This window comes from Aspergillus homomorphus, assembly GCF_003184865.1.
Source record: "Aspergillus homomorphus CBS 101889 unplaced genomic scaffold BO97scaffold_11, whole genome shotgun sequence".
Classification (NCBI taxonomy): Eukaryota; Fungi; Ascomycota; class Eurotiomycetes; order Eurotiales; family Aspergillaceae; genus Aspergillus; species Aspergillus homomorphus.
Window position 1 is genome coordinate 92617 of NW_020291897.1, and position 22961 is coordinate 115577.

A 22961-nucleotide genomic window follows, 5' to 3' on the forward strand; every position below is an offset into this window, starting at 1 on the left:
ATTGACCCTGTAAAGTGCCCGGGGGACTCTTTCTCAATTGCTGTAACTTGTTGTTATCTTATATTCCCTGCAATCACAATGTGCTTTTAACATTTTTGACCTGAGGGTCTATTTTTTATACTGTCTTAGTCAATAACCTGTTCCCCCGTCTGCGATCAGGATATGATTATTTTTCTCGGCCGAGGGTTATCAAACTCGAAGTTTCCGCATGCATCATTCTTCCTTTCTCAACACCAATACTATAGGCCACCCGACCATCAAACCTCCATCTCACCACATTCCACACTAAGTCTAACTGCCATATCCAGAAGGCATTTTGAACAATTTCCAAGGGCTAATGAGTGGACCACGAATGCGCCGTGGATGCACCCATCAATGATCCCAAATACTAGCCCGACTATACGACCCCTGGGAACGAGAAAGCTTCAGACGAGCACGAGACGAGTTTTTCAAATCATCCACCTTACACTTAGCGACATCTGAGTCACTGAGGGCGAGTGGTCATCAGGTGCTTGCTTATATCTGTAGGTGTCTTGGTAAGTCTACCCATTCAAATAGATCTCCTGCTATTTCTGTTTCTCTGATCATTCGAATTCCCTTCACCTCCACTGTTACACATTCTGAATATGGATCGCATCTCTGCCAATCAAGAAAGGCCCGCGCCGGTCATACCTCACACCACACAGTATTGACTGAGTCTTGTAGGTCAATATCCCTACGGCAGGTGCTTCACCTAGCTAGGACGAGATGAAAGCCTCGATCATAAGCCAAAACAGTACCTCGTCTCGAGCAGCTTCTGGTGGAATGTCTGTGTACCAGCAAAATGTACCGACGGCTATTCGTGGGCGTTGCGCCCGACCATTACGATATATATCAGATATGGTCCCTAGCCCTTTTTCCCTTTGCATGTTTTCGCAGAAACCCCCCGTTGCCTCCTTTTCGGACCATCTACATCGATTGTAAATTGACAACATGGATTTGATCATCGCAAGGGCCCTTTTGCTTAACTACCTGCAATATCCGGTTTTGTTTGGGCTTCTCTACGTCGTGACGCTCGTCGTCTACCGCCTGACTCTGAGCCCGCTGGCTCGCTTCCCTGGGCCTCGTCTGGCAGCAGCTACAGGCTTGTACGAGGCATACTACCAAGTTGTTAAGGACGGCATCTTCACCTGGAAGATCAACAGTCTCCATGGCCAGTACGGCCCGATAGTGCGAATCAAGCCCAACGAGCTCCACATCCGAGACCCCGACTATTACGACACGCTGTACTCCGGCCCAGGCACGCACCGCAACAAAGATGCCGGGTTCAGCTTCATCGCGTTCCCCAAGTCACTCTTCTCGACCGAGGAGCACGAGCTCCACCGAGACCGAAGACGGGTCTTGGGGCAATTCTTGAAGAAGAACGCCATTCAACAGATCGAGCCGGCGATACACGCTAACATCGAGCTCTTGGGACGACACTTCTCGTCCCTGGTGGGCAGCACGAAGTCCCTGGAGCTTCACACGGCGTTCGAGTGCTTCACCGCGGACACCCTCTCGCAATACTGCTTCGGGAAACAGGAAGGCTTCCATTACCTCGAGCAGCCGGAGCTATCGACAACCTGGAAATTGCGCATCAACTGGATGTTCGAGTTCTGTCGAATGAACCGACAATTCCCATTCTTGGTCTTCTTCGCACGCGTTTTGCCGTGGCTGGCGACGAAGGTCTGTCCTCCCTATGGATACATCCTGGGCTTGGAGCAGGTAAGCAGCGCACACCACCACCACCACAACCCAGAAGCAGGAAAGAGTAACCACCTGGAATGAACCAGGACATCAAAGGCCTCGTCCGCCAGGCGATCGACCGCCACCAAACCTCCTCCAAGACCAACCGGGGCAGCTCCCTCCCTGGCGCCTCAACAGCCATCTACCCAACCATCCTAGCAGACCCGACCGTACCACGCAGCGAGAAAGAGCTGTCGCGTCTCGAAGATGACGCCATCTTCCTAATGATGGCCGGCACCGACGCCCCGTCCCAAGCCCTAGCGATCACCATGTTTCATATCCTCAACAACCCGGACGCGCACCAGAAGCTCAAAGCCGAGCTATTCGCCAGCATGCCAGAGGCGAGCTCAATAGCTCCGCTGGAGACTCTAGAACAACTTCCATTCTTAGTGAATACTCCGTCTCCAAAAATCCTACAACCACCACTAACCCAATCGCACTCAAACCCAGAGCGCAACAATAAAAGAAGGCCTCCGCCTCTCCTCAATCGTAACCACCCGTCTCCCACGCATCGCACCCCACGAAACCCTTCAGTACAAACAATGGTCCATCCCCGCCGGCGTACGCTCCTCCCCTTCACGCTCTTCCCACCCGCTCACCCCCACTCCCCACCACTAACCTGATACATACTGTACATATACATAAAGACCCCAGTAAGCATGTCCACCTACTTCATCCTCCGCGACAGCACCATCTTCCCGGACCCCACGCGCTTCCTCCCGGAGCGCTGGCTCCTCGACCCCGAGACCCTTCAGCGCCAGCAGCGATACCTCGTACCAGCGTCGAAGGGCACGCTAGGTTGTCTGGGGCAGAAGTATGTCCCCCTTCCCTCTTCCCCCCATCTGAACCAGAACCAGAACCCCGGGGATGCGAATTGACTGACCCGCTACCCTCAGTCTAAACTCGGCCCTCATGTACCTGGTCCTCGGCACGCTTTTCCGGCGGTATGACCTTGCGCTTTTCGAGACGACGGAGGAGAATGTGCGGATGGTGAAGGATAATTTTATTGGGCAGACGGGGTTGGGGTTGAATAATGTGCGGGTGAGGGTTTTGAGCCGGTTTCTTTGAATCTTTTGGAGGAGGCGGATGGGTGGCTGTGAATATATCCATAAGGTGGGTAGGTAGGGTTGGTTTCTGGTTTGCTTGTGATGGAAGATGGGGATATGTTTCTGAGTTTACCCATCGCTATCATATGAGGGTATCTATTCAGTGGATGGTCTTTGTCTGAAAGGGAATTGTGTAGGTGATTCTTAGCAGTGAGGGAGAGAGGGGATTTTCGTGGTGGGAATGGGATACCGTAACAAGTTGAATGTCTAAAACATATGTAGGCGTTGAAGAGCGCGCAGTTAACTGTCACCACTTCCTTGATTTTAGCGTCCTCTCAAATAACTCCAGGCTTGTCTGAGGTTTTATTGCGGGAGACTCGGGAGTGTTAAGGGATAACTACTAATACTAGGTTATTGCCCTTGGGCTACCAGACAATCAAGTATGGCTGTCTTGGTAAGTTACTTGTACTACTGACCTATGTGCTGCGTTTCTTGAACGCCCGGGTAGGGGGAAATCAAATCAAAGACAATACTACTTAGTTAACATGTCGAATGCCCGAAGGGTCAGTTGCTGCTTACAGAATCTATATCGGAAACCGTCGAAGCAAAATCTAGTCTATACTGCACGGCAACTCTATGGTGAACACCCTATTCAAAAGTTCATCGAACCTGGACCTGCCTCGACAATCATACTATAAACTTGAATTTACCGTATAGAAAAAGAACAGACATACTTGACTCCTGGGTATTATATACGCAAAAAGTGAAGGATTGGCAGCTGTGACAGTGGATGAAACGAGCGGTGTAAATAGCTTTGTCAAAAAGCTATTACGGTCAATTTGGGTGCCTGGGATGTGACGGGGGCGGCAGGGGTAGTACAACACGGTTGATCACTCAAGCAAGTCGATCATGCTCGAGCTTCTTCCGCATTGCGCCGTGGATGCGTTTCTCGCGCAGAATAGTCCACAGGCACACGGCTAGTCCGGCCACACCTGAGACAAAGGTAGTGTAGTAGGCAGCCTGATAGCAGGCCAGTCCATCAGGACATTCCCGGTCGCCGTCTGGACCAACGACAGAGTGACGGTCGTACGTGTGGCCGTAGAGAAGGTTGAACACGTTACCGCTGAAAACCGGGGCAAGAGTCATGACGCCCCAGTTCTGCGAGAGGCCGTTGATGCCAAAATTGTGGGCGACAAGGGAGGGGAACACGCCAAAGAGAAAGCCGTAGGCGATCCCCGTGAACCCCGAGACGATGGCCAGCTGGCGGGGATTGGAGATCGATGACCCGGCGAGCTGGGTGATTGTGAAGACCAGAGCCGATATGAACAAGCACCAAAATCGGGACATGTTCAGTTTCTTGACAAGCAGGTCGGAGCCGATCCCTGTAGGTAACATGAGGGTTTGAGTTTGAGCCAAGGCGAAGATCCGGAGTCAGCACTCACCACTCAAAAGACGACCGATGAAGTTGCCGAAAGACAAGATCGAAACATGCATCACCTGTCGCTGCTGAATAAACTTCGAACTTGCGCTGTCATCGTAATATTTCCAAAGCGCCTTGGCCTGCGTAGGTTAGCATTTACCGGACCGCATGGAAATAAGATCTTACGCTGTTTCCGATGTTACTGGCAGACGGTTAGTCAACAAACACAGCCAACGGAGTCACCAATTACTAACTTGATGGTCATCAGGCCAATGCCAGACAAGAGCGCCATTGTGAGGAAGAGCTGCCAGAACTCGACCCTCGATAGCATCGCCAAGCCTCTAACGTCTGGATGAGGTGAGTCAGGGGTAACATCAGACATGGCATCATCCTCAATCTCCTCCCCTTCATGCTCAGGTACGGATTCGTGCGATGTTCTGAAAGGGTCTTTGGGTACCAGGGAAGACGTCTCGTTAACATCGGGGTTGTGGCTGGGGGCTGGAGGGTTCGACGCGTTCGATTGCGACCTGGAATGGACCGGGGGGTGGGGTCCAGAGATGTTATATCTTTGCGTACCTGCTTCATCAGAATCTTCATGGCCCGGTGGCAGCTCGGTGGACCTCGTGTTGCGCAGTCGACGTGATTCCACCCCAGGTGATCGGTCTCGGCCGAGCGGCATGTACGGGTCGGCGGGGGAAAGTATTCGGAGGAAGGGAATGGAGATGAAGTTCAGGATACATGTTCCCAAAGCCAACAGAAGAAGGAAACGACCGGTGTCATCCTTGAAGAGAACGGTAGATATTGTCGACCAGAAAAAGGCGCTTAGGCCAAAGGCGGCCAAAGGAAACGCAGTTGCCGTTCCCCGGTGCTCGGGGAAGTTCGACGCGGCTGCAATCCGGGATCTTAGCGCAAAGGTCAACATCATTCAGTCGAGGTGGACGCACAAGTTTTGATAGAGGCCGAAAACGCGGAACAACTGCCGAGGCCTGTCAAGAAGCTGAAGAAGGACAAGAAAAAGGTGCCGAGAGAGCCTGGTCCCCCCTCATAAGCTGTGCGCGTCGGCTGCAAGTTAGCGGGAGATCTTCTTCACCAGCTGATGACACCAGCACCTACCCAGATAGATGGGATAATAGCCCAAGCCCAGGGCGATGGCTCCCAGGAAAGTTGTCAGACGGGGGCCCCGAGCATCGGTCAACAGGCCTAACGGGATGCCTGACGCATACATGCCCAGATTTCCTGCAGCACCCTGGAGGTGGTCAATTTCACGATCAACAACGGCTGGAGAGCCGCAGACAGCTTGCTTACAATGAAGTTGCTTTCGGTTGCTGAGATCTTCATCCGTTGCGCGAACTGAGGCGCCCATGCGGAGTATGCATACTAGGTCTAATTAGAATCCGCCTGATCGGGTACCAGATATTTGATCAAGGGAGTCGATACATACATTTGTGCCACAGGCGAGCGCAACCAAAGTGGCTGCTATCACGGAGATGAATCGTTTCGATTGATGAGACGAGGGCGCCATATTGGGGGGGGGGGATTAGGGTGCGATTTGCACCAGGAAACAGCAACGAGCAGCCTTCACATGCAAGAAAAGGCGGGGAAGGGAGTCGCGAGAAAGCGAGTGTCTATTTGTAGCCTCGACTCGGGGGTTCCACGGATGGATGGTGCAGGGGAGAAACGTTATCACGTCACGATAATCGACAGGAGGGCCGACTGCAAGGGGACGGACTAGTACCTTTAGGTGGTTAGTATTCAGATAGGTCAACAAGTATATGACAGCGCCAATTGTAAGGCAAACGAGTGTAGATAATGGTGCAACCGAATGAGAACGAAGAGAGTCGAGGAAGGAGTGAAAAGAGGAAAAGTAGGAAAAGGGAAAAAAAAAAGAGAGCACGAGATGATACACCACAAGGAGCGAATAGAAAGAGGAGCAGGAGCAGGAAGAAAAGGACTCCAAGTGTCTTCTTCACCTAAGAGGAGAGAGGAGAGGGACTCGTCATCGGGTGGGTTTGAAGATGGCCGCCGCGGCGATTTCGGCCATACTCCGCAATGTCACTACAAACTGGCCAGTCGCTTATCGCCGATAAGCCCCCGACAACGCCTGTCTGCTCTAGGCAAGTTCCTCCGGTGCCGGCGGTGTGCCTCACATGACGAAGGCGGCGGCGACGAGCGCTGCTTCATCTCCACTTGCTGCCTGCCTTGGCTGGAATAACCTGCAGTCACCCATTATTCCGCCTCTCGTCGCGTATCTGCTACTGCCCACTATCCACCACTATTCATATCAAGTCACACCTCGACACGATCTGGAGGCATTGAAGGGGTAACATCATGGGCGCCCTTCTCTCTCTGCCATTGTTGGCAATCCCGAGCGCCAGCACGGTATGTACTCCCTCGAGCCCCAGCCCGTCCACCGACTTATCGCGACACAGCTCATCACCCTTGCGACCTCTTGTTGCGGCGCTGCGACCTGCTCAGCAGTATGTAGCGCATGCGGCAAGTTCCAGAATAGGTGAGACTCGACCGCGCATGGCCCATGGATGAAAGCTTGGACTGATAGCTGACCTGGCACTCATTTTTACAGCATGGCGACGAGAATTGCTTACGCTTTCATCCTTCTCTTCAACTCAATCGTATCGTGGATCATGCTCACTCCTTGGGCGCTCAGGAAACTGCAGCACATGACCCTGGACTACATGGAAATTCGATGTGATGGCAAGGACTGCCATGGTTGGGTAGCGGTTCATCGGATTAACTTCGGACTCGGTCTCTTCCATCTGATCCTCGCCTTCGCATTACTCGGAGTGAGATCCTCCAAAGATGGCCGTGCCGTCCTTCAAAATGGGTTCTGGGGCCCCAAGATCATCCTGTGGCTCGCGCTCGTGGTTGCATCATTCTTCATCCCGGAGTCGTTCTTCTTCGTCTATGGACACTACATCGCCTTCTTCTGCGCCATGCTTTTCTTGCTGCTCGGATTGATCCTCCTCGTGGACCTGGCCCACTCTTGGGCCGAGATCTGCCTGCAGAAGATCGAAGACCATGACTCTCGGACTTGGCGGGGTCTGCTCATCGGCTCCACGGTGGGCATGTACCTTGCGTCCCTCGTCATGACGATCTTGATGTATGTCTTCTTCGCCCACAGCGGGTGCTCCATGAATCAGGCGGCCATTACTGTAAGTGACATGCATCCTCTGTCTTGATCGTTCTCCTTGCTTACATGGGTGACTGGGGTGATTAGATCAACCTCGTCATTTTCCTCATCATCTCGATCATATCCGTGCAGCCCATCGTGCAGGAGTCCAACTCGAGAGCCGGCTTGGCCCAGGCCGCGATGGTGACGGTCTACTGTACGTACCTGACCATGTCAGCTGTGTCCATGGAGCCGGATGACCGGCACTGCAACCCGTTGATTCGCGCCAAGGGCACCCGCACCGCGAGCATCGTTTTGGGGGCTATTGTCACGATGGCCACGATCGCATACACCACCACCCGCGCGGCCACGCAGGGCATTGCGCTGGGCTCCAAGGGCGGTCACAGCTACTCGCAGCTGCAGTCAGATGACAACGAGCACGGTCTCGTGACCCAACAGCCCACTAGCCGCCGCGAGATGCGGGCCGAGGTTCTCCGTGCGGCGGTTGCCAGCGGCAGTCTGCCGGCCAGCGCCCTCGACGAGAGCGACGATGAGAGCGACGAGTACGATACCAAGGACGACGAGAAGGGCTCGACCCAGTATAATTACTCCTTGTTCCACATCATTTTCTTCCTCGCGACAACCTGGGTCGCGACCTTGCTGACCCAGAACCTGGACCCGGAGGCTGCGGATGACTTTGCGCCCGTGGGGCGGACCTACTGGGCCAGTTGGGTGAAGATCATCAGCGCGTGGGTGTGTTACGCGATCTACCTGTGGACCTTGATTGCGCCGGTGGTTCTCCCCGACCGCTTCGACGGCTATTAGGGGGGGTAGTATAGCCGTGTATCCTTTGGAGTTGAGCATGATTAGCGATTATCGTTCGTTTGTTGGTTGTTGTATATAGTTGTGCCACCATCCTGCAATGACTTGGTTTGATGACTCTGATATCTATCTGAAGATGCCTGTAGCTGGTCGCGTGCCACCGGTAGGAAGTAGTATATACCTAGTGTAAACAGCGGGGGCGGCTGATTAGGTTATCGGGACGGGCTCGCGTAAAGTGGGCGGCAGACGCGCAACACCGCGTTGACTGGCCGACCTCCGAGCATGCATCACCATGGCACGAACATGGCGACCATCAAGGCCATCGAGGCCCGCTCGGTGCGTCCCCCACTTGATACGGTGTTTACAACTGATTAACGGTGACAGGTCCACCAAATCCAATCCGGCCAGGTGATCACGGACCTGTGCTCCGTGGCGAAGGAGCTGGTAGAAAACAGTCTCGATGCGGGAGCGACATCGATCGGTAGGTAAGCCTTTTACATCTCCACCAAATGCCAGTCCCTAACTTTTCCGGTGGGCATAGAAATCCGCTTCAAGAACAACGGTCTGGACCTCATCGAAGTCCAAGATAACGGCGGCGGGATCGCGCCCGAGAACTACGAGAGTTTGGGTACGGATCCATTCCCCCCAGCCCGGTTATCCAAGCACAACACCACACAGATCAATACTAACATTGAGCGATTCAACGCAAGCCCTAAAACACCATACCTCAAAACTAACCACCTTCACCGACCTCTCAACGCTCCAAACCTTCGGCTTCAGAGGCGAAGCGCTCTCATCGCTCTGCGCAGTCTCAACCTTCCGCGTGACAACCGCCCAAGCCCACCAAGTCCCGAAAGCAACACGACTGGAGTTCGCAACCTCAGGCCGTTTGCAAAATACACAGATCGTAGCGGGACAGAAGGGCACAACGGCGACAGTGGAGCAGATCTTCCGCACGCTACCGGTGCGACGGCGCGAGCTGGAGAAGAACATCAAGCGCGAGTACACGAAGGTCTTGAACCTTCTACACGCATATGCGTGCATCAGCACGGGGGTGCGGTTCTGCGTGCGCAATATCACCACCGCCACCCAGAAACAGCAGAAAGTATCAGCGCAGCGCAACGTGGTCGTCTTCAGCACGAACGGGAATGCAACCACCAAGGCGAATTTGGCGAATGTGTATGGCGCGAAGACGCTGACGGCGTTGATGGAGTTGGGGTTGGAGTTGGAGTTTGGCGGGCACAGTAAAGAGAGGATTAGGGTGAGTGGGTTTGTGTCCAGGCCGGTGGTCGGCGAGGGGAGGCAGACGCCCGATCGGCAGATGTTCTTTGTGAATGCGCGGCCCTGCGCGCTGCCGCAGATTGCTCGGGCGTTTAATGAGGTCTATCGCTCGTATAATGTGGCGCAGGCGCCGTTTGTGTTTGCGAATCTGGAGTTGGATACCGCGGCGTATGATGTTAATGTGTCGCCGGATAAGAGGACAATTCTGTTGCATGAGGCGGGCAGCTTGATTGAGGAGTTAAAGGTTGCGCTTGCGGGGCTGTTTGGGGCTGCTGAGCAGTCAGTGCCGCAGGTGGTTCTGGGCAGGCAGTCCCGGTTGCTGGGGATGGGGTCGGGGCGGTCGATGAGTGGGGATGGTGCTGGGGTTGGGGGGGAGGGGGAGAAGGATGAAAAGGAGAAGCCACAGGCCAGTGCCCAGGACCGCATGAAGAGTTTCTTGAGCGGTCTTGGGGCTGGCGACAGCCGTGTCGATACGGTGGACGAGCCCCAGGAAGCAATCCCACAAGCACCGCAGACTCAGCCCGACTCGCCCGAAGCAGAAGAAGACAACGAGCTCTTCGTCCGGCAGACCAGCACGCCACCAAAGACTCGGCAGGAGCCCCATTCGCAGGACGAAACAGTTCCCACACAAGACAGACAGGCTGATGCGCCGTCGAGCCAGCCAATCGCTTCTACGCAGGGCTCGCTGCCTTCGGAGGAAACACCGAACATTATACAAAACGCCTTTGATCGGATGCGCCCTAGACGCATGCCGGCCGAGATCGCTACGATAACAATCGGGGATCGGACTGTCACGTCCGTGGTCGGAAGCGGCGTCCCGAAGAAGAGATTCAGTGACACCACCGCCAGCAGCGGGTCTACGAGGAAGAGGCGCATACACACGCCGTCCCGGCCGAGTATATTCGGCAAGCATATGCGGGACTTCGCCGCCCCGGGATCCCAACTGGCGCAGGATGAGAGTGAGCAAGAGGAAGAGATCGAAGATGATGGGTGCTCCGACGAGCTCGAAGAGGAACCGGAGGACATGGAAGAAGAAGCAGACGAGGGGGACATTGAGGGTGATGAAGCAGAAGAAATGAAAGCGGCTAGCTCCCAGCCGTCTCTACACTCTGACCATGAAAGTGTCTCAGAAGCGGGCGACGTCGATGAAGCAGCCGCCGAGGAAACTGCCCCGCAAACCATCTCTGAAAACATGAGCGAGGAGGAAAAGAAACAACACGAAGAAGCCGAAGTGCAACGACTGATCCGCCAAGCGGAGGAAAAGGCCGCGTTACCGCACAACAGCGAGCAGCGCGCCAATAAGATGAACAAGGGCGCAGCCCACCGCGACTCCACCGTCCAACTTGTGGCCACCGTCGACGGCTCGCTGTCTAAGATTCAATCACAATTCCGCCAACTGCAGCACTGTTTCCGTCGCGCAGACGCCGCATCCTCAGGAGCCCAGGCTGAGGTCGCGGCCTCGCAGGAGACAGCCGAGGAACGACTGTCCCTGACGGTCAGCAAGGATGACTTTGCCGGCATGCGGATCATCGGCCAGTTCAACCTGGGATTCATCCTGGCGACGCGATCCCGCGGCACGGCGTCCGGCGCCCAGGACGAGCTGTTCATCATCGACCAGCACGCGTCGGACGAGAAGTACAATTTCGAGCGGCTGCAGGCGGAGACGGTGGTGCAGAACCAGCGGCTGGTGCGGCCCAAGCAGCTGGATCTGACGGCCGTGGAGGAGGAGATCGTCATCGAGAACCAGGCCGCGCTGGAGAAGAACGGGTTCGTGGTGGAGGTGGACGACAGCGGGGACGAGCCCATCGGCCGCCGCTGTAAGCTGGTGTCCCTGCCGCTCAGCAAAGAGGTGGTCTTCGGCGAGCGCGATCTGGAGGAGCTGATCGTGCTGCTGTCGGAGATGCCCTCGACCAGCGGGGGCGGGGGCGCGGACGGGGCGAGGTATATCCCGCGTCCGACCAAGGTGCGCAAGATGTTCGCCATGCGCGCTTGCCGGTCCAGTATTATGATCGGCAAGAACCTTACGACGAAGCAGATGCAGAGGGTGGTGCGTAACATGGGCACGATCGACAAGCCGTGGAACTGTCCTCATGGCCGGCCTACCATGCGGCATTTGATGAGTCTGGGGGAGTGGGACGAGTGGGACGAATGGGGGGACGAGGCCGACGATGGACGGGATCGTCTGGATATCTGGCGGGACTTCTTCGGGGCAGTCGAAGATGAAGAGGAAGAATAACTGGAAACAATCTCTGGATATCGTTGCTGGTACATGTACAGTACAATACAGTTGGTATATATATACCTTGGTCCACACCTCCACCTCTATCGGACAATATCTACATATCTACATACATACATACATACAGACACAGATGGTAAAGCGTCCCGGGGGAGAACCCCCGGACCCCCCTTCCTTTCAGCTCCCTGAGCACCTCAGTCCTTTGACTGGGGGCATAAGTGTTTCCGGGGGTTCTCCCCCGGACCCCCCTTTCCTTCAGCTTCCTGGCCCACCGACACCTCCCCAATCTAACTACTTAAGAATCAACCCCAATGGAATGCGCAATCTCCCTAGTCTGCACCAACGTATCCCGCAGCCCCTCGACCTTGGCCTCAAACCGCCGATAACAATCCTCACCCAGCGGCAACCGCAACAAGCCCTCCAACCCAGCCCCCAGCCCCGTCCCATCAACAACCTCCACAACACGCTGCGCCGCCTTCCCCGGATCCCCACCACCAGCCTGCCGCAAGCGATTCTCCCTGAACCTCCGCAGCGTCATCTCCAAGGCCGGCCCCGCATAATCCGGGTTCATCCCCGCCGCAGGCTCCACACAGGCCGACCAGAAGTTCGTGCGCAGAGTGCCCGGCTCGACAAGCAGCACGCGGATATTGAACGGCGCGAGCTCGCGCGCAAGACTCTCCGACATCCCTAGTTACCAGCAAACCCATCAGCACATCCCCCCCCCCCCCCCAACCCAAAGGGAAAAACATACCCTCAAGAGCAAATTTACTCCCGGCATACCCAGCACAAGCAGCCAACCCATCCAACCCCGCGCTACTACTAACATTAACCACGACACCGTGCCGCCTCGCCCGCATCAAAGGCAAAACAGCCTTCAGCACGCGCACAACCCCAAACACATTCGTCTCGAACTGCGCCCGCACCTCGGAATCCGTCATGTCCTCGAGCGCGCCCAGCACCGCGTACCCCGCGTTGTTGATCACCACGTCGACGGCGCGGTCGCCGAGGGCAGCGCGCAGGTGCGCCGTCGCGTCCGGCGAGGTCACGTCCAGCGGGAGCCAGATCCCGCCTTGTGCGGTGATCTGCGGGTTGTGTTGCGCCGCCAGCAGCGGGTTGCGCGCGGTGGCCAGGACGGTGTGTCCGGCTTTTAGGGCTGCGAGAGCCAGTGAGCGCCCTAGGCCGGACGAGGCGCCGGTTATTAGGTAGGTTTTTGGCATTTTTGGGGGGGGGGATTATCCGGGGTTTGAATGGGGGTATTCGGGGTATTATGGTGGGTGGTCTTGGGGGGAAACTATATGTTGTTGATAATGTTGGTGTGGAACGGAGTTTACGCTTAAGGCCGTCTCTACTTCCGGTGCTCTGGTCATGTATAGTGATTGAGGGATATAGTATGTGAGGAGTTGTTGCGCCAGATCCTTCGTCTGATGGTATCCTGGTATGGTAGTGCAGTCATACTACTACTACTACTACTACTAAGTAGACTATAAGTTATGGTAACTTAAGCGGCAGCGGGGGGCGGGGCGGAGTGGATTAGTTACTGCGTGGTTCCATGGGTAGAATCGTTAAATCAACAGACAAATAGTCGAGTATACTGGTAGTTGCTACTGCATCAAGCAGTGGACTATATACAAGATAGAACAAAGATCACGGTATGTACTCCCGCTGCAGTAGACATACATAGTCTTAGACATAGTACAGTGCAGTAGTGTATATCACATGCACTAGTTGGAGCAGGGATATATACACCATGAACCTCTTACCCCTCCACATCAACCTCACCCACAACGACCAACCTCACCACCACACCATCACTACACCACCCAAACCAATCACACACAGAGAAACAACAACCAAGATGTCCCCTCAACCAACGCAAACAAACCCAAACACAAAAGAAGAAGCCAAAACCGCCTTCACAGCAACGCTCCGCAGCGTCGCCCAGAACCACGAGGCGGCGCTGCGCGATCGCGCCCGCACACTCAACGAAAACGCGCGCGCGCTCGACGCCCAGGAGACGGCGCTGGCGCAGTCGACGGCCGAGCTGGCGAAGCAGAACGACCAGTGGGATAAGGTGGCGGACACGGCGCGCACTGCCCTCAAGGAGATCGGCGACGTGCAGAATTGGGCGGAGGTGATTGAGAGGGAGCTTTTGGTCGTTGAGGAGGCTTTGCTTCTTGTTGAATCTAAATCTAAGGATCGGGGGGGTTCGGGGGGGTTCGAAGGGGAGGAGGAGGGGGAGGGGTTTGTTGAGGAGGAGGAGGGTATTGGGAATGGGAATGGGAATGGGAATGGGAAATATCCAAGGGGAATGGTTGGAGGGGATGTGGAAAGTAGAGATGGAAGGGGGGAGGTGGATGAAAACGAAGATACTCAAGGGAAGCAGGGTGGGTGGTTTCGGTGGTGGTGATTTCGATTTTGATCGTAAGTTACCTTTCTGGTATCGATTGTCTCAATGCAAATACAAAAATACTGCTGCTACATCTTCTTTGCACGTAAACTGATTACATCACATTCACATATCGCTAGATGTCAAACAAACACCCAACACCTTGCATGCCCGAAAAGAAAAAGAACTATGTATGTATGTATGTGGTAAATATGATGGCACAATTACAAGTAAGATCTGAAGTAGACCCAAATCTACATGTTGGCCAGCTCGTGGTCAATCTGCTTGTCGAGGAAGGCCCGCTTATCGCCCGTCAACGTCGTTTGCAGTCGTTGCTCAACCAAAGCGCGCACTGGTACAAATTAGCTTTTGCTGAATAAATCCCAATCGACCACTTACCCTGCTTCTTCGTCACCGTGTCCAAGTCCACCTCCGCCAGACAGCTGCGAATAGCCTCCGTGATCGACGCCTCATCCGGCCCGCTGCCGCCGCGGAAGTCAAACGCACTCATCGGCCGCGAGGAATACCCCCCAACCGGACTGCGCGAGTTGGGCCGTGGCCCACCCAGCAGGTTCTCCGTGCTCTGCATCAGCCCCACGCTGTGGCGGTTGGTCGCCATGCCGCTGTCCTGGAACTGACTCAGGTTGCCCATCGACATGTGGCGCGACACGTTGTGGCTGCTCTGATGCGGGTTATCCGTGTACCGCGTGAAACTAGACAGATGAGACTGCCGGTTACCGGGGGTGGTGAGGAACGGTGCCGGCGACTGAGGGGGCATGTAAGGGCTCAAGTGACGGCCCTGTTGCGGGAAGCCCGTCAGGATCGTGGACGCAGGCTTGACCGACGAGTACTGCGAGTGCATGTCGTCCATTTCCATCGCCATCTCGTCCCCAAAGCGCCCAGAGTACAATTTCTCCTGGCTCATGCCATAGTCGCCGCGACGGCCGGGCAGATTGTTGGCCAGCGCATAGTCGTCCCAGCGCTGCAGCGGAATACTGCGCGGGTCGAATTTCTCGTCCTCCACCGCAACGACCTTCTTGTCACCCTTCTCGCCAATGACGATACGCGTGTTACCCCAACTGAAATCGTCCTGCTTCCAGAAAGAGTACAGAGGCAGAACGAAGTTGTAGATGGGGTACGCACACAGATAGATGATCATCCATCCGATGTGTTGCCACTGCCGTTTGAGGAGGAAGATAATCGCCTGGAGACCGTACACACCAGCCAAGATAATGATTGAGATGATCGGGAACTGGCCCGTGTGACTGCCCACCAGGTACAACAGGTATCCCAAGTAGACACACGTGGCCGGAAGGATAAGTGTTCCAACCAGATCCACCAACACCACGAACCGCATACTGAACAAACAGAAGCCGCACATATCCTTCAAGGCAGCAATTTCGACCAGGTTGTGAATGGTGGAGTTGATCCAGCGACGTCGCTGGGAAAGAAGGACGGACCAGGTCTCGGGCGCGGCAGTACTAGCATAGGCGTCGGGAATGAACTTGTACGACATGTGAGGGAAATGCTTCGTCATAAGCGTGGTCAAGAAACGATCCTCTCCCAGGGACAGAAGGTTCTTCTTGTGAAGCGTGTCCACATCATTGTCGGCATACTCGGTGATGATCGCATCGGCAATAATGAGAGGGCGGCCCTTGTCGGCGGTGCGCAAGCGATACATGCAGAAACTGGGCACTGTCAGCAGCTTATCAACCTAATATCAGATCTACCAACTTACCATCCCGGAAGACAGGTGACGGTGCCGAAAAGCGATTCGAATGCCTTGGCCAAATGGTGGGAAATGTAGTACTCGTAGACCTGAATCATCGTCCACCAACTCCGCTCCTCGTTCTGCAGACTGGTCTCACCACAGATACCAGCAATCCGCGCATCGTTAGCACATGCTGCAACCAGTCGATTCAACGAATCTTCTCGCACACTGGTATCGGCGTCCACCATCAGGCAGTATTCATATAGCTCAGGGTCAACTCCAATCACGTTGTTGATCTGATGGAAGATCTCAAGCTCGAGTGGCGACATGGGGGAGCGGTGGTGCACACGGTTCAGGAACTGCATCAGAAGAATCTGCGAGTCACGCTTGCCACGGTTTCCGGGTTTCGGCTTGCTTTGCTCCGATTCTTTACCCACCTTCACCACGACGATGTACGGAACCACGTTGCCCTCGTATTCGTACAGACCAGAGTAAACCTTTCCGTAGTTCAACTGTTCACTGCCCTGCCCGATAGACTTGCAAGGCAAGGCAGGAGGGTCAATCTTAGGATCCACTCCGAGAATATCCAAAACGATCTTGGGAGTGGGCCGGTCATTACCACCACCAACGATCATACCGTCACAGATCACGAAGATGAGCTTCCGCTTGTTATCATATTCGAGAGCCGTAAGCGAGTCGAGGCCTTGACGCAGCGCATCCTCACCTTCCGTATACGCAGGGACCAGGCAGATAACGAACTTGTCTTGCGGAGCGGGGCGACGCTTGGTACCGAACTGCAGCGCGGCAAGGAACTTGACCACAATCACAGCACAGATCATGACCGTGAATGCCAGCAGAATCCAGTTGTTTACCGTACATCTCGGGCTGCTGCGGAAATCGACCTCGCCCTTGTAGAAGACGTAGTCCAGGCAGGTCTGGGCGTTGCGGAAGTCCGTCGTGTTCTTCCACTTCGAGGTGACATCGGTGCCGGCATAGTTCTTGAACAGCGTGGTTACACTGCTGGGCAGATAGTCATAACCGTCGGCGTTGTTGAACATGTCGGCCGTATAGAAATAATCCGTGAGATCGTAGATCTTTTCATTGACAATGACCCAGTACCGCGAACTGGACTCGGCCTCCTCCTTGACCTTCTCCCGGGTCCAAACCAGAGGTCCTTTGTAGTACCCCTTCATCTTGGGCAGGAAGATATCCTCGTACCATGTGATGTTGTGCAGCGCGGTGGTCGTGCTGGGTGTGACATATGGACCGGACTTGTGTTGCGCGTTAGGATATTCGATGGCGCTGGTGTCGTTATATTGCATCTGAATGGACTGCTCCGTGACAAAGTGACCACAAAACCGAGTCAGCGGGGGAGGGAAGTACGGATCCAGGATCTCTCCGGCGAATGGCTTCATATTGGACGGGGTCGTGTCAAAGTTGTTATCACTGTGTTGGATCCGCCAGAACTTGCTGATGTCATATACGTTTCCATGAACACTGACAAAGAAGTCGTCGTCGGCCACATGCCAACTGACCTCCTTCTCGTTCCAGGCTTTGTTCTTGTTGGGACACAGAAGGTCGCCGAAAGCAATAATATAGAAGCAGACAATACCGTTGAACAGCAGGATGAGGAAGACAAGAACGAACTTTTCTCTCCAGGCCATCCGAACATCAGGACGTTTCATTCGACCAAACCAGCGCAGGGCAAAGGAAGGGATCCAGAAGGTCAGAGCCCACACAAAGGCGACCCAGGCACGTCGCATCTTCGTGATCTGTTTCTTCTCGATGTGCTTGCCATCGCCGAACTCCGGATCCAGCTCGCCTTCGTAGCGGGCATAATCCTCGGTGTCCCACTTTCTCGCATCACCTTTGTTGCCGAGGCCGTAGTCACCTCCGCTCATGTGGAGCGTATTAGGGACACTGGGAGCGATGGATTTAGCCAAGCCGCCGTGAACACTGGGCACTAGAGTGCTTTGCCGCTGAAGCAGGTCGTCCCGGCTTCCCAGGAGACTAGTCGATTCTGCAACGGGAGTGCCCCCGTAATGCGGATCGAGCATGGTGCTACCATAGATGAACGGGTTGACTGCCGGCGATTCGTCAGGTTTGAGATCGAGCATCGTCTCAGCCTCCCACCAGGCGCTCTCGCGCATCCAGATCCGCTGGTGGCCGACGAACGCATCGCCATTGGCCCATCCTCGTTCCATCAGCCAACTCTCCACACCATCTCTGCCGTCGGCGCAGCCGAGTCGATGGTAACGGCTGACGAACTCGTCTACATCGAAGTCCGCAGTGAAGTCGAGCTGCTTGAGCCGCCGGTTGGCCCACTCGGCTAGTCTCCATTCGCGCAATTGACGGGAAACCGCCGCCGCGGACCAGCCGGCAGCCGGAAGGGTAGGGTTCAGCGTCTGGGGAAGGTCGTCCGTGGGGTGCAAAGAGATATGATGCCACACTCTGCTGCTCCCCAGGGTGTTGATGAGATCGAAGCGACCCTTTTGACCAACCGTGATACCTTCGCTTTCGACCGGCAGCAAGAGGCGTCGGAGGAACGAGTCACCGTCAACTTCGAAGCCGACCTTCTCCAGCACTTCCTGTCGTCGTGCGACCTCATATTCACGCTCGCGCCAGGCATTTCCGGTGGTAATGCCAAGGTCGGGCTCGACCTGTGCGACCGCCGCACTCACGTCATTAGAAATCGCATGTCCGACGGCAGGAACGTTGACGCCATCCTCCTTCATTTCCGCATTGATACCAACGCTGTCGTCGAAGACTTCTCTCATGGCCAGTGCTTTACCCAGGGCCGGGCGAGGGATATCCACCACTGTGATGGCAACCGTATCGTCGTCAGTCCATTGGCCTCCGGGCCCGGAGCCGCCACTCATGCTGGGGCTACTTTCCAACATCGCTTGAAGCTCGCTCGAGATGGCTTCGTTCGCCTTGTTGATGACCCAGTCAACCAAGGCCTCGTAGATTCCGGAAATGAGCACCTCCCGTTCATCAGTAGAGCACTTGCGGGCCAGAATCTCCGGGTCAAGGCCTAGCAGGCCGCCGACCTCATCGCATGCCTCTTCTAGGTCTTCCTGATCGACGAGCAAGCCTGCCGCGTCGCCTAGCTTCAGCAACCCCGCAAGTGTTGCCAGTAGACCCCGCAGAGAAGCACCCTTGATGCCGATGGTCTTGAGCGCGGCCCGGAAATCCTCCGCAGCAGCGGCATCGTCCGCGGTCGGAAGGTAGGATGGCGGTGTGTAGGTCCCGGACTTTTTCAGCAGGGAATATTCCGATGCGTCCTTCAAGTTCAAGAACTCCCGCTCGGCGGGGCTGGATACCGAGGCAAGAAGGTAGTAGAACACGTCAAACGCACGATAGCCGGGCTCCGGAGCAATATCGAGAAGTCCCTTGCGTACATTGATTCCGGACGTTGACAGCGACAGCGACAATCCTACGATGTCCCCTTTCAGGTTGAAGGAGTAGCGAGCGGCCAACGCGGAGTAGAGAGAATACGAGGGGTTGAACGATGTTACGGCGGACACGAACGGTCGAAGAGCCGTCAACGCCGTGAAGGTTACACTTGGGGTCGAAAGCGGCAGGGCGGCGAGGAACGGCTCCAGAATGGAGGGGGTCGACTGGTGTGCTGAACTGTTGACCTGTTAGTTTACCGGAAAGTTTTGTGCATAGTGGGTTCTTGCATACCAAAGCAAAATACAACCATCCTCCGCTCGTCGTCGCGCATGCTCCCACGCTCGAAGCGCGAGCTCACGATCTATCGTGCCTCCATCCTGTCCATTCGAATTAGCCCGCGTGGCGGTCACCCATGTGTTCACCACCAAGCTGGTTGCTGCGTCGAGTTGATAAGGTTGGCCCGAGTTGTGGTAGGCATGCAGCGCATTTAGAAGTGTGGTTGTCGTTACAGGGCTCGGAGAGTGTGCACCTGGCCGTGAGGTCGATAAGCCAGCTGAATGGCTGGAGTAGACGGAGAAGCGAGTGGACATGGTTGTTGTTCCTGTGCACAGCAGCTAACAACGGTTAGGAAGAAAAGAAGCTTTCTAATAAATGAGTCGCCCAAACAGCTCAGATCCAGCGTCCAATAAATGTATAGGCTGGGTGGCTGGTTATAGCATGGGTCTTAGGTTGGCTGACTCGATGGCGGGCGATCAAGCCATGAGCATTTCTCTTTGAGGTTATGGGTTCAAGCACGTCGCTTGTGATGAAATGATGTTGAGTGGTATGAAAGACCGAAAGTCCGACCGAAAGGTTCTATTCAATCTCGAGTATGGAGAGGGTGGTTGTCTTCTGAGCGAGTGTCAGGGACGGTAGCCAGTAGCGAATGTTGGGAGGATCGATCGATTAAGATTAGAATGTTTGGGGAGGGGAGGGGAGGAATGAATAGCTCGAGAAAGCGAAGGACTCCAGGAAGATAGGGAGATAGGATAGCGACAGAGATGAAGAAGTGCCAATAAAGAACCAAACAAATGCAGGACAAGCAGCAATGGAGGGAACAAAAGCCAAGTTGAAGACGCAAAGCAACAACGCAGGAGAGAGAAAGTAGCAAAGAGGAGAGTTGATCGAATGTTGTTTGTACCGATACTCAGTGGCCAGCCAGAGCTTAGCTGGATCGGGATAGTCAGGTATGGGTCCGGACGGGTTGGAAGGGTTTGAAAATTACCACCAGATTCTTACCGCTTAGCGCTCTACGGAGCAGTCGGTCTGCCCTTACCGCGGATCCCAGTACGATGCGGTCGACACCCGCTACCAAACCTGTGGGAAGCAGTTTCAGTTTCAACGTTGTCATAGGTAATTTGCAAGGTGTACCAGCATTACTAGCCGCTCACACTATCTAACTCTAAATGGACAAGTGCAGGAGACAGATACTAGTTAGTAAGTGACTAAAGGTAAGCAGCAGAACTTATCCATGGGTTAACTAGTCAACGTACCCAGTCTCCGTATTCGGGCCAGGAGACCTTACTCAGGTGGTAGAATGGTCAGAATATAGAGACTGAACTAGTGACCTCCCCTTCTTGCGCCCCCCCTTCCCTTGGTGTCTCCATTCTTCCATAACTAACTCTTCTCTTCTCTTCGTCTCTTCACCGGTAAGGAAAGTCACTGAATGTGTCTCTCTTCAAGCGAGGTCTGAACCATCAATGTCATGTGGCGTGCTTAACGTACTTTGGACGGAGCCAATCGGTGAGGCGGAGTAGGAATGATCCATGGACGATGGCCCCAGACCCTGGAGAGATACCCTATAATTGGCAACACACTGTGTTGTCTCACCCCATAAATCCACTGGAAAGAAGACTCTTCTTCATCAACAACGATAACAACATCCTGTCTCAGACCTAGGCCAATAAGGGGGGCTAACCCTGCCTTGCCACCCTTTTTGCCGTCTCGCCGCCCTGCTATTTCTGGATCTGCTCAGCATGGAGGGGTAGCTGTCATATGCTGTTCAAGAAAGCAGTCCTGCATCCATTCATCGCGGATTGGCTGCAGACGTAGATTTATTTTTGTCGTCGCGGGACACCTTCATACCTATCTCTGCCCCAGTGCTCAAGATGCTGAGTCTGTTCGTGTGTGCGATAGTTAGTTACCCACACCACAGGCTGACTACTGACACACGGGCAACTGTTCAAAACCATGGTGATACGTGTAAGAAAGTTAAGTCTGACTCGAATGCGGTAAGTTTTGTAATGCTATCAAGACACCATGCGATGAATCCGACTCTCGCCTTCTGGCCACCTCGCCTTGATTGCCTCCTCCCATTCATTAATATCAATAGATTGCTGTTGCAGAAGTTAGTGTCGGGGGAAGGGGGGGGAGAAGGGTGCATTGGCTGACTAAGGAACCCTTTGTTGAAAACGAAAGGGGGTTTTTCTTCTCCAACGGGGTCGGGCAAAGAGAAAGAAAAAGATTTCTACTCCGTACCCTTTTCTATGTGGTGGTCAGGAAAACTGCCCCCCTAGTTTCATGCTTGGCTCAATTGGGGGATGAGATCGAATGATCGCTCCACTCCGCCCGAATTCTTCCTCTCGAAGTTTTGGGTTGGGTAGGGATTCTATGGCTAACTGCTCAGGGTCTCCCGGATGATCGTGATCACCAACCACAGACGGCACAGAATGCGGTGCGCCAAACTTGGCATCACCGTCAGAATGGATCGAGTCTGACTACTTATGATCTCAATGTTTCTCTTTTCTGGAGGATCTCCATATCAGATCCTGTCTGTTTTTCGAGTTCCCCCCATCATCATGACTGCACGTCTACGCTGCATGCCGCATGGGTTTATTGCGTCCACACCGTATACAGTGCGATGCGTGGAAGAATCCGCGCGTCGTCCGAGCCCGCCCTGACTGCATCGGCCAGGCGAGGGAAGTGAGAACTTCCCTTCCTTCCTCCCTCCCCCCTTTTCGACCCTGCGCAGGTGGCGCTGAATGATTGACATGGAATTGTCTCTGTTGCGCCAGCATTGGACGGGCGTTTCTCGTCTCACATTCTCAGCCGGGTGATTCTAATTCTGACTCGGGGGGGCGCAGAACAGAAGAGAGAGGTATTCTATCTGAGACCGGTGGGCGAAGCCAAATAGCAGGGGAAAAAAAAAGCCATTAAACAACCCAACCCAACCAGTTCAATGGTAATTATGGGTCGACGGTACAGTCAGTGGAGAAGATAGTACTTAGTACTATGCTTCTTCGTCTCCTAGATTGATTATCGATGGAAATGATTGGTACCTCCAGGCCCGGCCCCCCCGACCCTAAGTCACCTTTGGAGCCAGAGCCAGACCATCACGGACGCTTTGCCCAACCGGTTTGGAAAATTCGGATCCGCGGACCCTCGGCTGTCAGGTGCAGGTTGCAGCCTCCAAAAATAATTCTCCCCTAACAGCTGGGAATGGTTGGTCCTTGATGGCCAGCCAGCATGTACAGTATTTACGAGTACTTACTTCGAGTAGTTAAACTAAACCTTTTATGCTCTGCTGACCAAGTAATTTGTGGTCATTAGGACCACTGTAACACCGTAAGAGCAGGTTGCCCGGTGTGATGATGATGATGATGATGATGATATTGATGATTGCAAAATGACCATATCCAATAAATACCAGTTTACTAGTATCTTTCAAATTCCCAAACCGCCAGTCCCCTCTTTTTCTCGCTGCTGTTTCTTCACCCCCCCGCCGCCCGTA

General features: G+C 54.5%; 6 protein-coding genes across 6 annotated transcripts; 3 read left to right on the forward strand and 3 right to left on the reverse strand.

Annotated features, from left to right (window-relative positions):
* The first annotated feature begins 925 nt into the window (after positions 1-925).
* Positions 926-3151, forward strand: BO97DRAFT_24964 (cytochrome P450). Its single transcript, XM_025690840.1, has 5 exons — positions 926-1743; positions 1812-2153; positions 2215-2325; positions 2412-2578; positions 2661-3151. Exons 1-5 carry the CDS (start codon positions 973-975, stop codon positions 2830-2832), a joined length of 1563 nt encoding a protein of 520 aa, XP_025552913.1. The 5' UTR covers positions 926-972; the 3' UTR covers positions 2833-3151.
* A 270-nt stretch (positions 3152-3421) lies between these two features.
* Positions 3422-6244, reverse strand: BO97DRAFT_387646 (putative MFS transporter). The gene is made up of 8 exons (XM_025693601.1): positions 5672-6244; positions 5536-5607; positions 5344-5476; positions 5175-5279; positions 4485-5118; positions 4417-4432; positions 4253-4370; positions 3422-4192 (listed from the first exon to the last, which is right to left on the reverse strand). Exons 1-8 carry the CDS (start codon positions 5750-5752, stop codon positions 3705-3707), a joined length of 1647 nt encoding a protein of 548 aa, XP_025552914.1. The 5' UTR covers positions 5753-6244; the 3' UTR covers positions 3422-3704.
* A 187-nt stretch (positions 6245-6431) lies between these two features.
* BO97DRAFT_469444 (Serinc-domain-containing protein) lies at positions 6432-11726 on the forward strand. Its single transcript, XM_025699843.1, has 7 exons — positions 6432-6609; positions 6660-6739; positions 6812-7400; positions 7466-8110; positions 8564-8660; positions 8721-8807; positions 8890-11726. Exons 1-7 carry the CDS (start codon positions 6559-6561, stop codon positions 11694-11696), a joined length of 4356 nt encoding a protein of 1451 aa, XP_025552915.1. The 5' UTR covers positions 6432-6558; the 3' UTR covers positions 11697-11726.
* Positions 11727-11994: 268 nt separating this feature from the next.
* Positions 11995-12916, reverse strand: BO97DRAFT_433320 (putative short chain oxidoreductase/dehydrogenase; the record flags this gene model as incomplete). The annotated part of the gene is made up of 2 exons (XM_025697592.1): positions 11995-12386; positions 12451-12916. 2 exons carry the CDS (start codon positions 12914-12916, stop codon positions 11995-11997), a joined length of 858 nt encoding a protein of 285 aa, XP_025552916.1.
* A 530-nt stretch (positions 12917-13446) lies between these two features.
* On the forward strand, positions 13447-14106 carry BO97DRAFT_387655 (uncharacterized protein; the record flags this gene model as incomplete). Its single annotated transcript, XM_025693602.1, has 2 exons — positions 13447-14010; positions 14083-14106. 2 exons carry the CDS (start codon positions 13447-13449, stop codon positions 14104-14106), a joined length of 588 nt encoding a protein of 195 aa, XP_025552917.1.
* Positions 14107-14222: 116 nt separating this feature from the next.
* On the reverse strand, positions 14223-19916 carry csmB (putative chitin synthase). Its single transcript, XM_025690843.1, has 4 exons — positions 19484-19916; positions 15824-19429; positions 14485-15773; positions 14223-14437 (listed from the first exon to the last, which is right to left on the reverse strand). Exons 1-4 carry the CDS (start codon positions 19780-19782, stop codon positions 14340-14342), a joined length of 5292 nt encoding a protein of 1763 aa, XP_025552918.1. The 5' UTR covers positions 19783-19916; the 3' UTR covers positions 14223-14339.
* Positions 19917-22961: the final 3045 nt, after the last annotated feature.

Bases quoted from the DNA above. Each gene is read 5' to 3' on its own strand.
- BO97DRAFT_24964 (XM_025690840.1), top strand. From the start codon at position 973: ATGGATTTGATCATCGCAAGGGCCCTTTTGCTTAACTACCTGCAATAT. The intron at 1,744-1,811 runs GTAAGCAGCGCA...GGAATGAACCAG, and splicing joins ACATCCTGGGCTTGGAGCAG to GACATCAAAGGCCTCGTCCG. The intron at 2,326-2,411 runs GTACGCTCCTCC...ATATACATAAAG, and splicing joins AATGGTCCATCCCCGCCGGC to ACCCCAGTAAGCATGTCCAC.
- BO97DRAFT_469444 (XM_025699843.1), top strand. From the start codon at position 6,559: ATGGGCGCCCTTCTCTCTCTGCCATTGTTGGCAATCCCGAGCGCCAGC. The intron at 6,610-6,659 runs GTATGTACTCCC...ATCGCGACACAG, and splicing joins CAATCCCGAGCGCCAGCACG to CTCATCACCCTTGCGACCTC. The intron at 7,401-7,465 runs GTAAGTGACATG...TGGGGTGATTAG, and splicing joins TGAATCAGGCGGCCATTACT to ATCAACCTCGTCATTTTCCT.
- BO97DRAFT_387646 (XM_025693601.1), bottom strand. From the start codon at position 5,752: ATGGCGCCCTCGTCTCATCAATCGAAACGATTCATCTCCGTGATAGCA. The intron at 5,608-5,671 runs GTATGTATCGAC...AATTAGACCTAG, and splicing joins CGCTCGCCTGTGGCACAAAT to TATGCATACTCCGCATGGGC. The intron at 5,280-5,343 runs GTAGGTGCTGGT...CGACGCGCACAG, and splicing joins CTATTATCCCATCTATCTGG to CTTATGAGGGGGGACCAGGC.
- csmB (XM_025690843.1), bottom strand. From the start codon at position 19,782: ATGTCCACTCGCTTCTCCGTCTACTCCAGCCATTCAGCTGGCTTATCG. The intron at 19,430-19,483 runs GTATGCAAGAAC...ACAGGTCAACAG, and splicing joins GATGGTTGTATTTTGCTTTG to TTCAGCACACCAGTCGACCC. The intron at 14,438-14,484 runs GTAAGTGGTCGA...AATTTGTACCAG, and splicing joins CACGGTGACGAAGAAGCAGG to TGCGCGCTTTGGTTGAGCAA.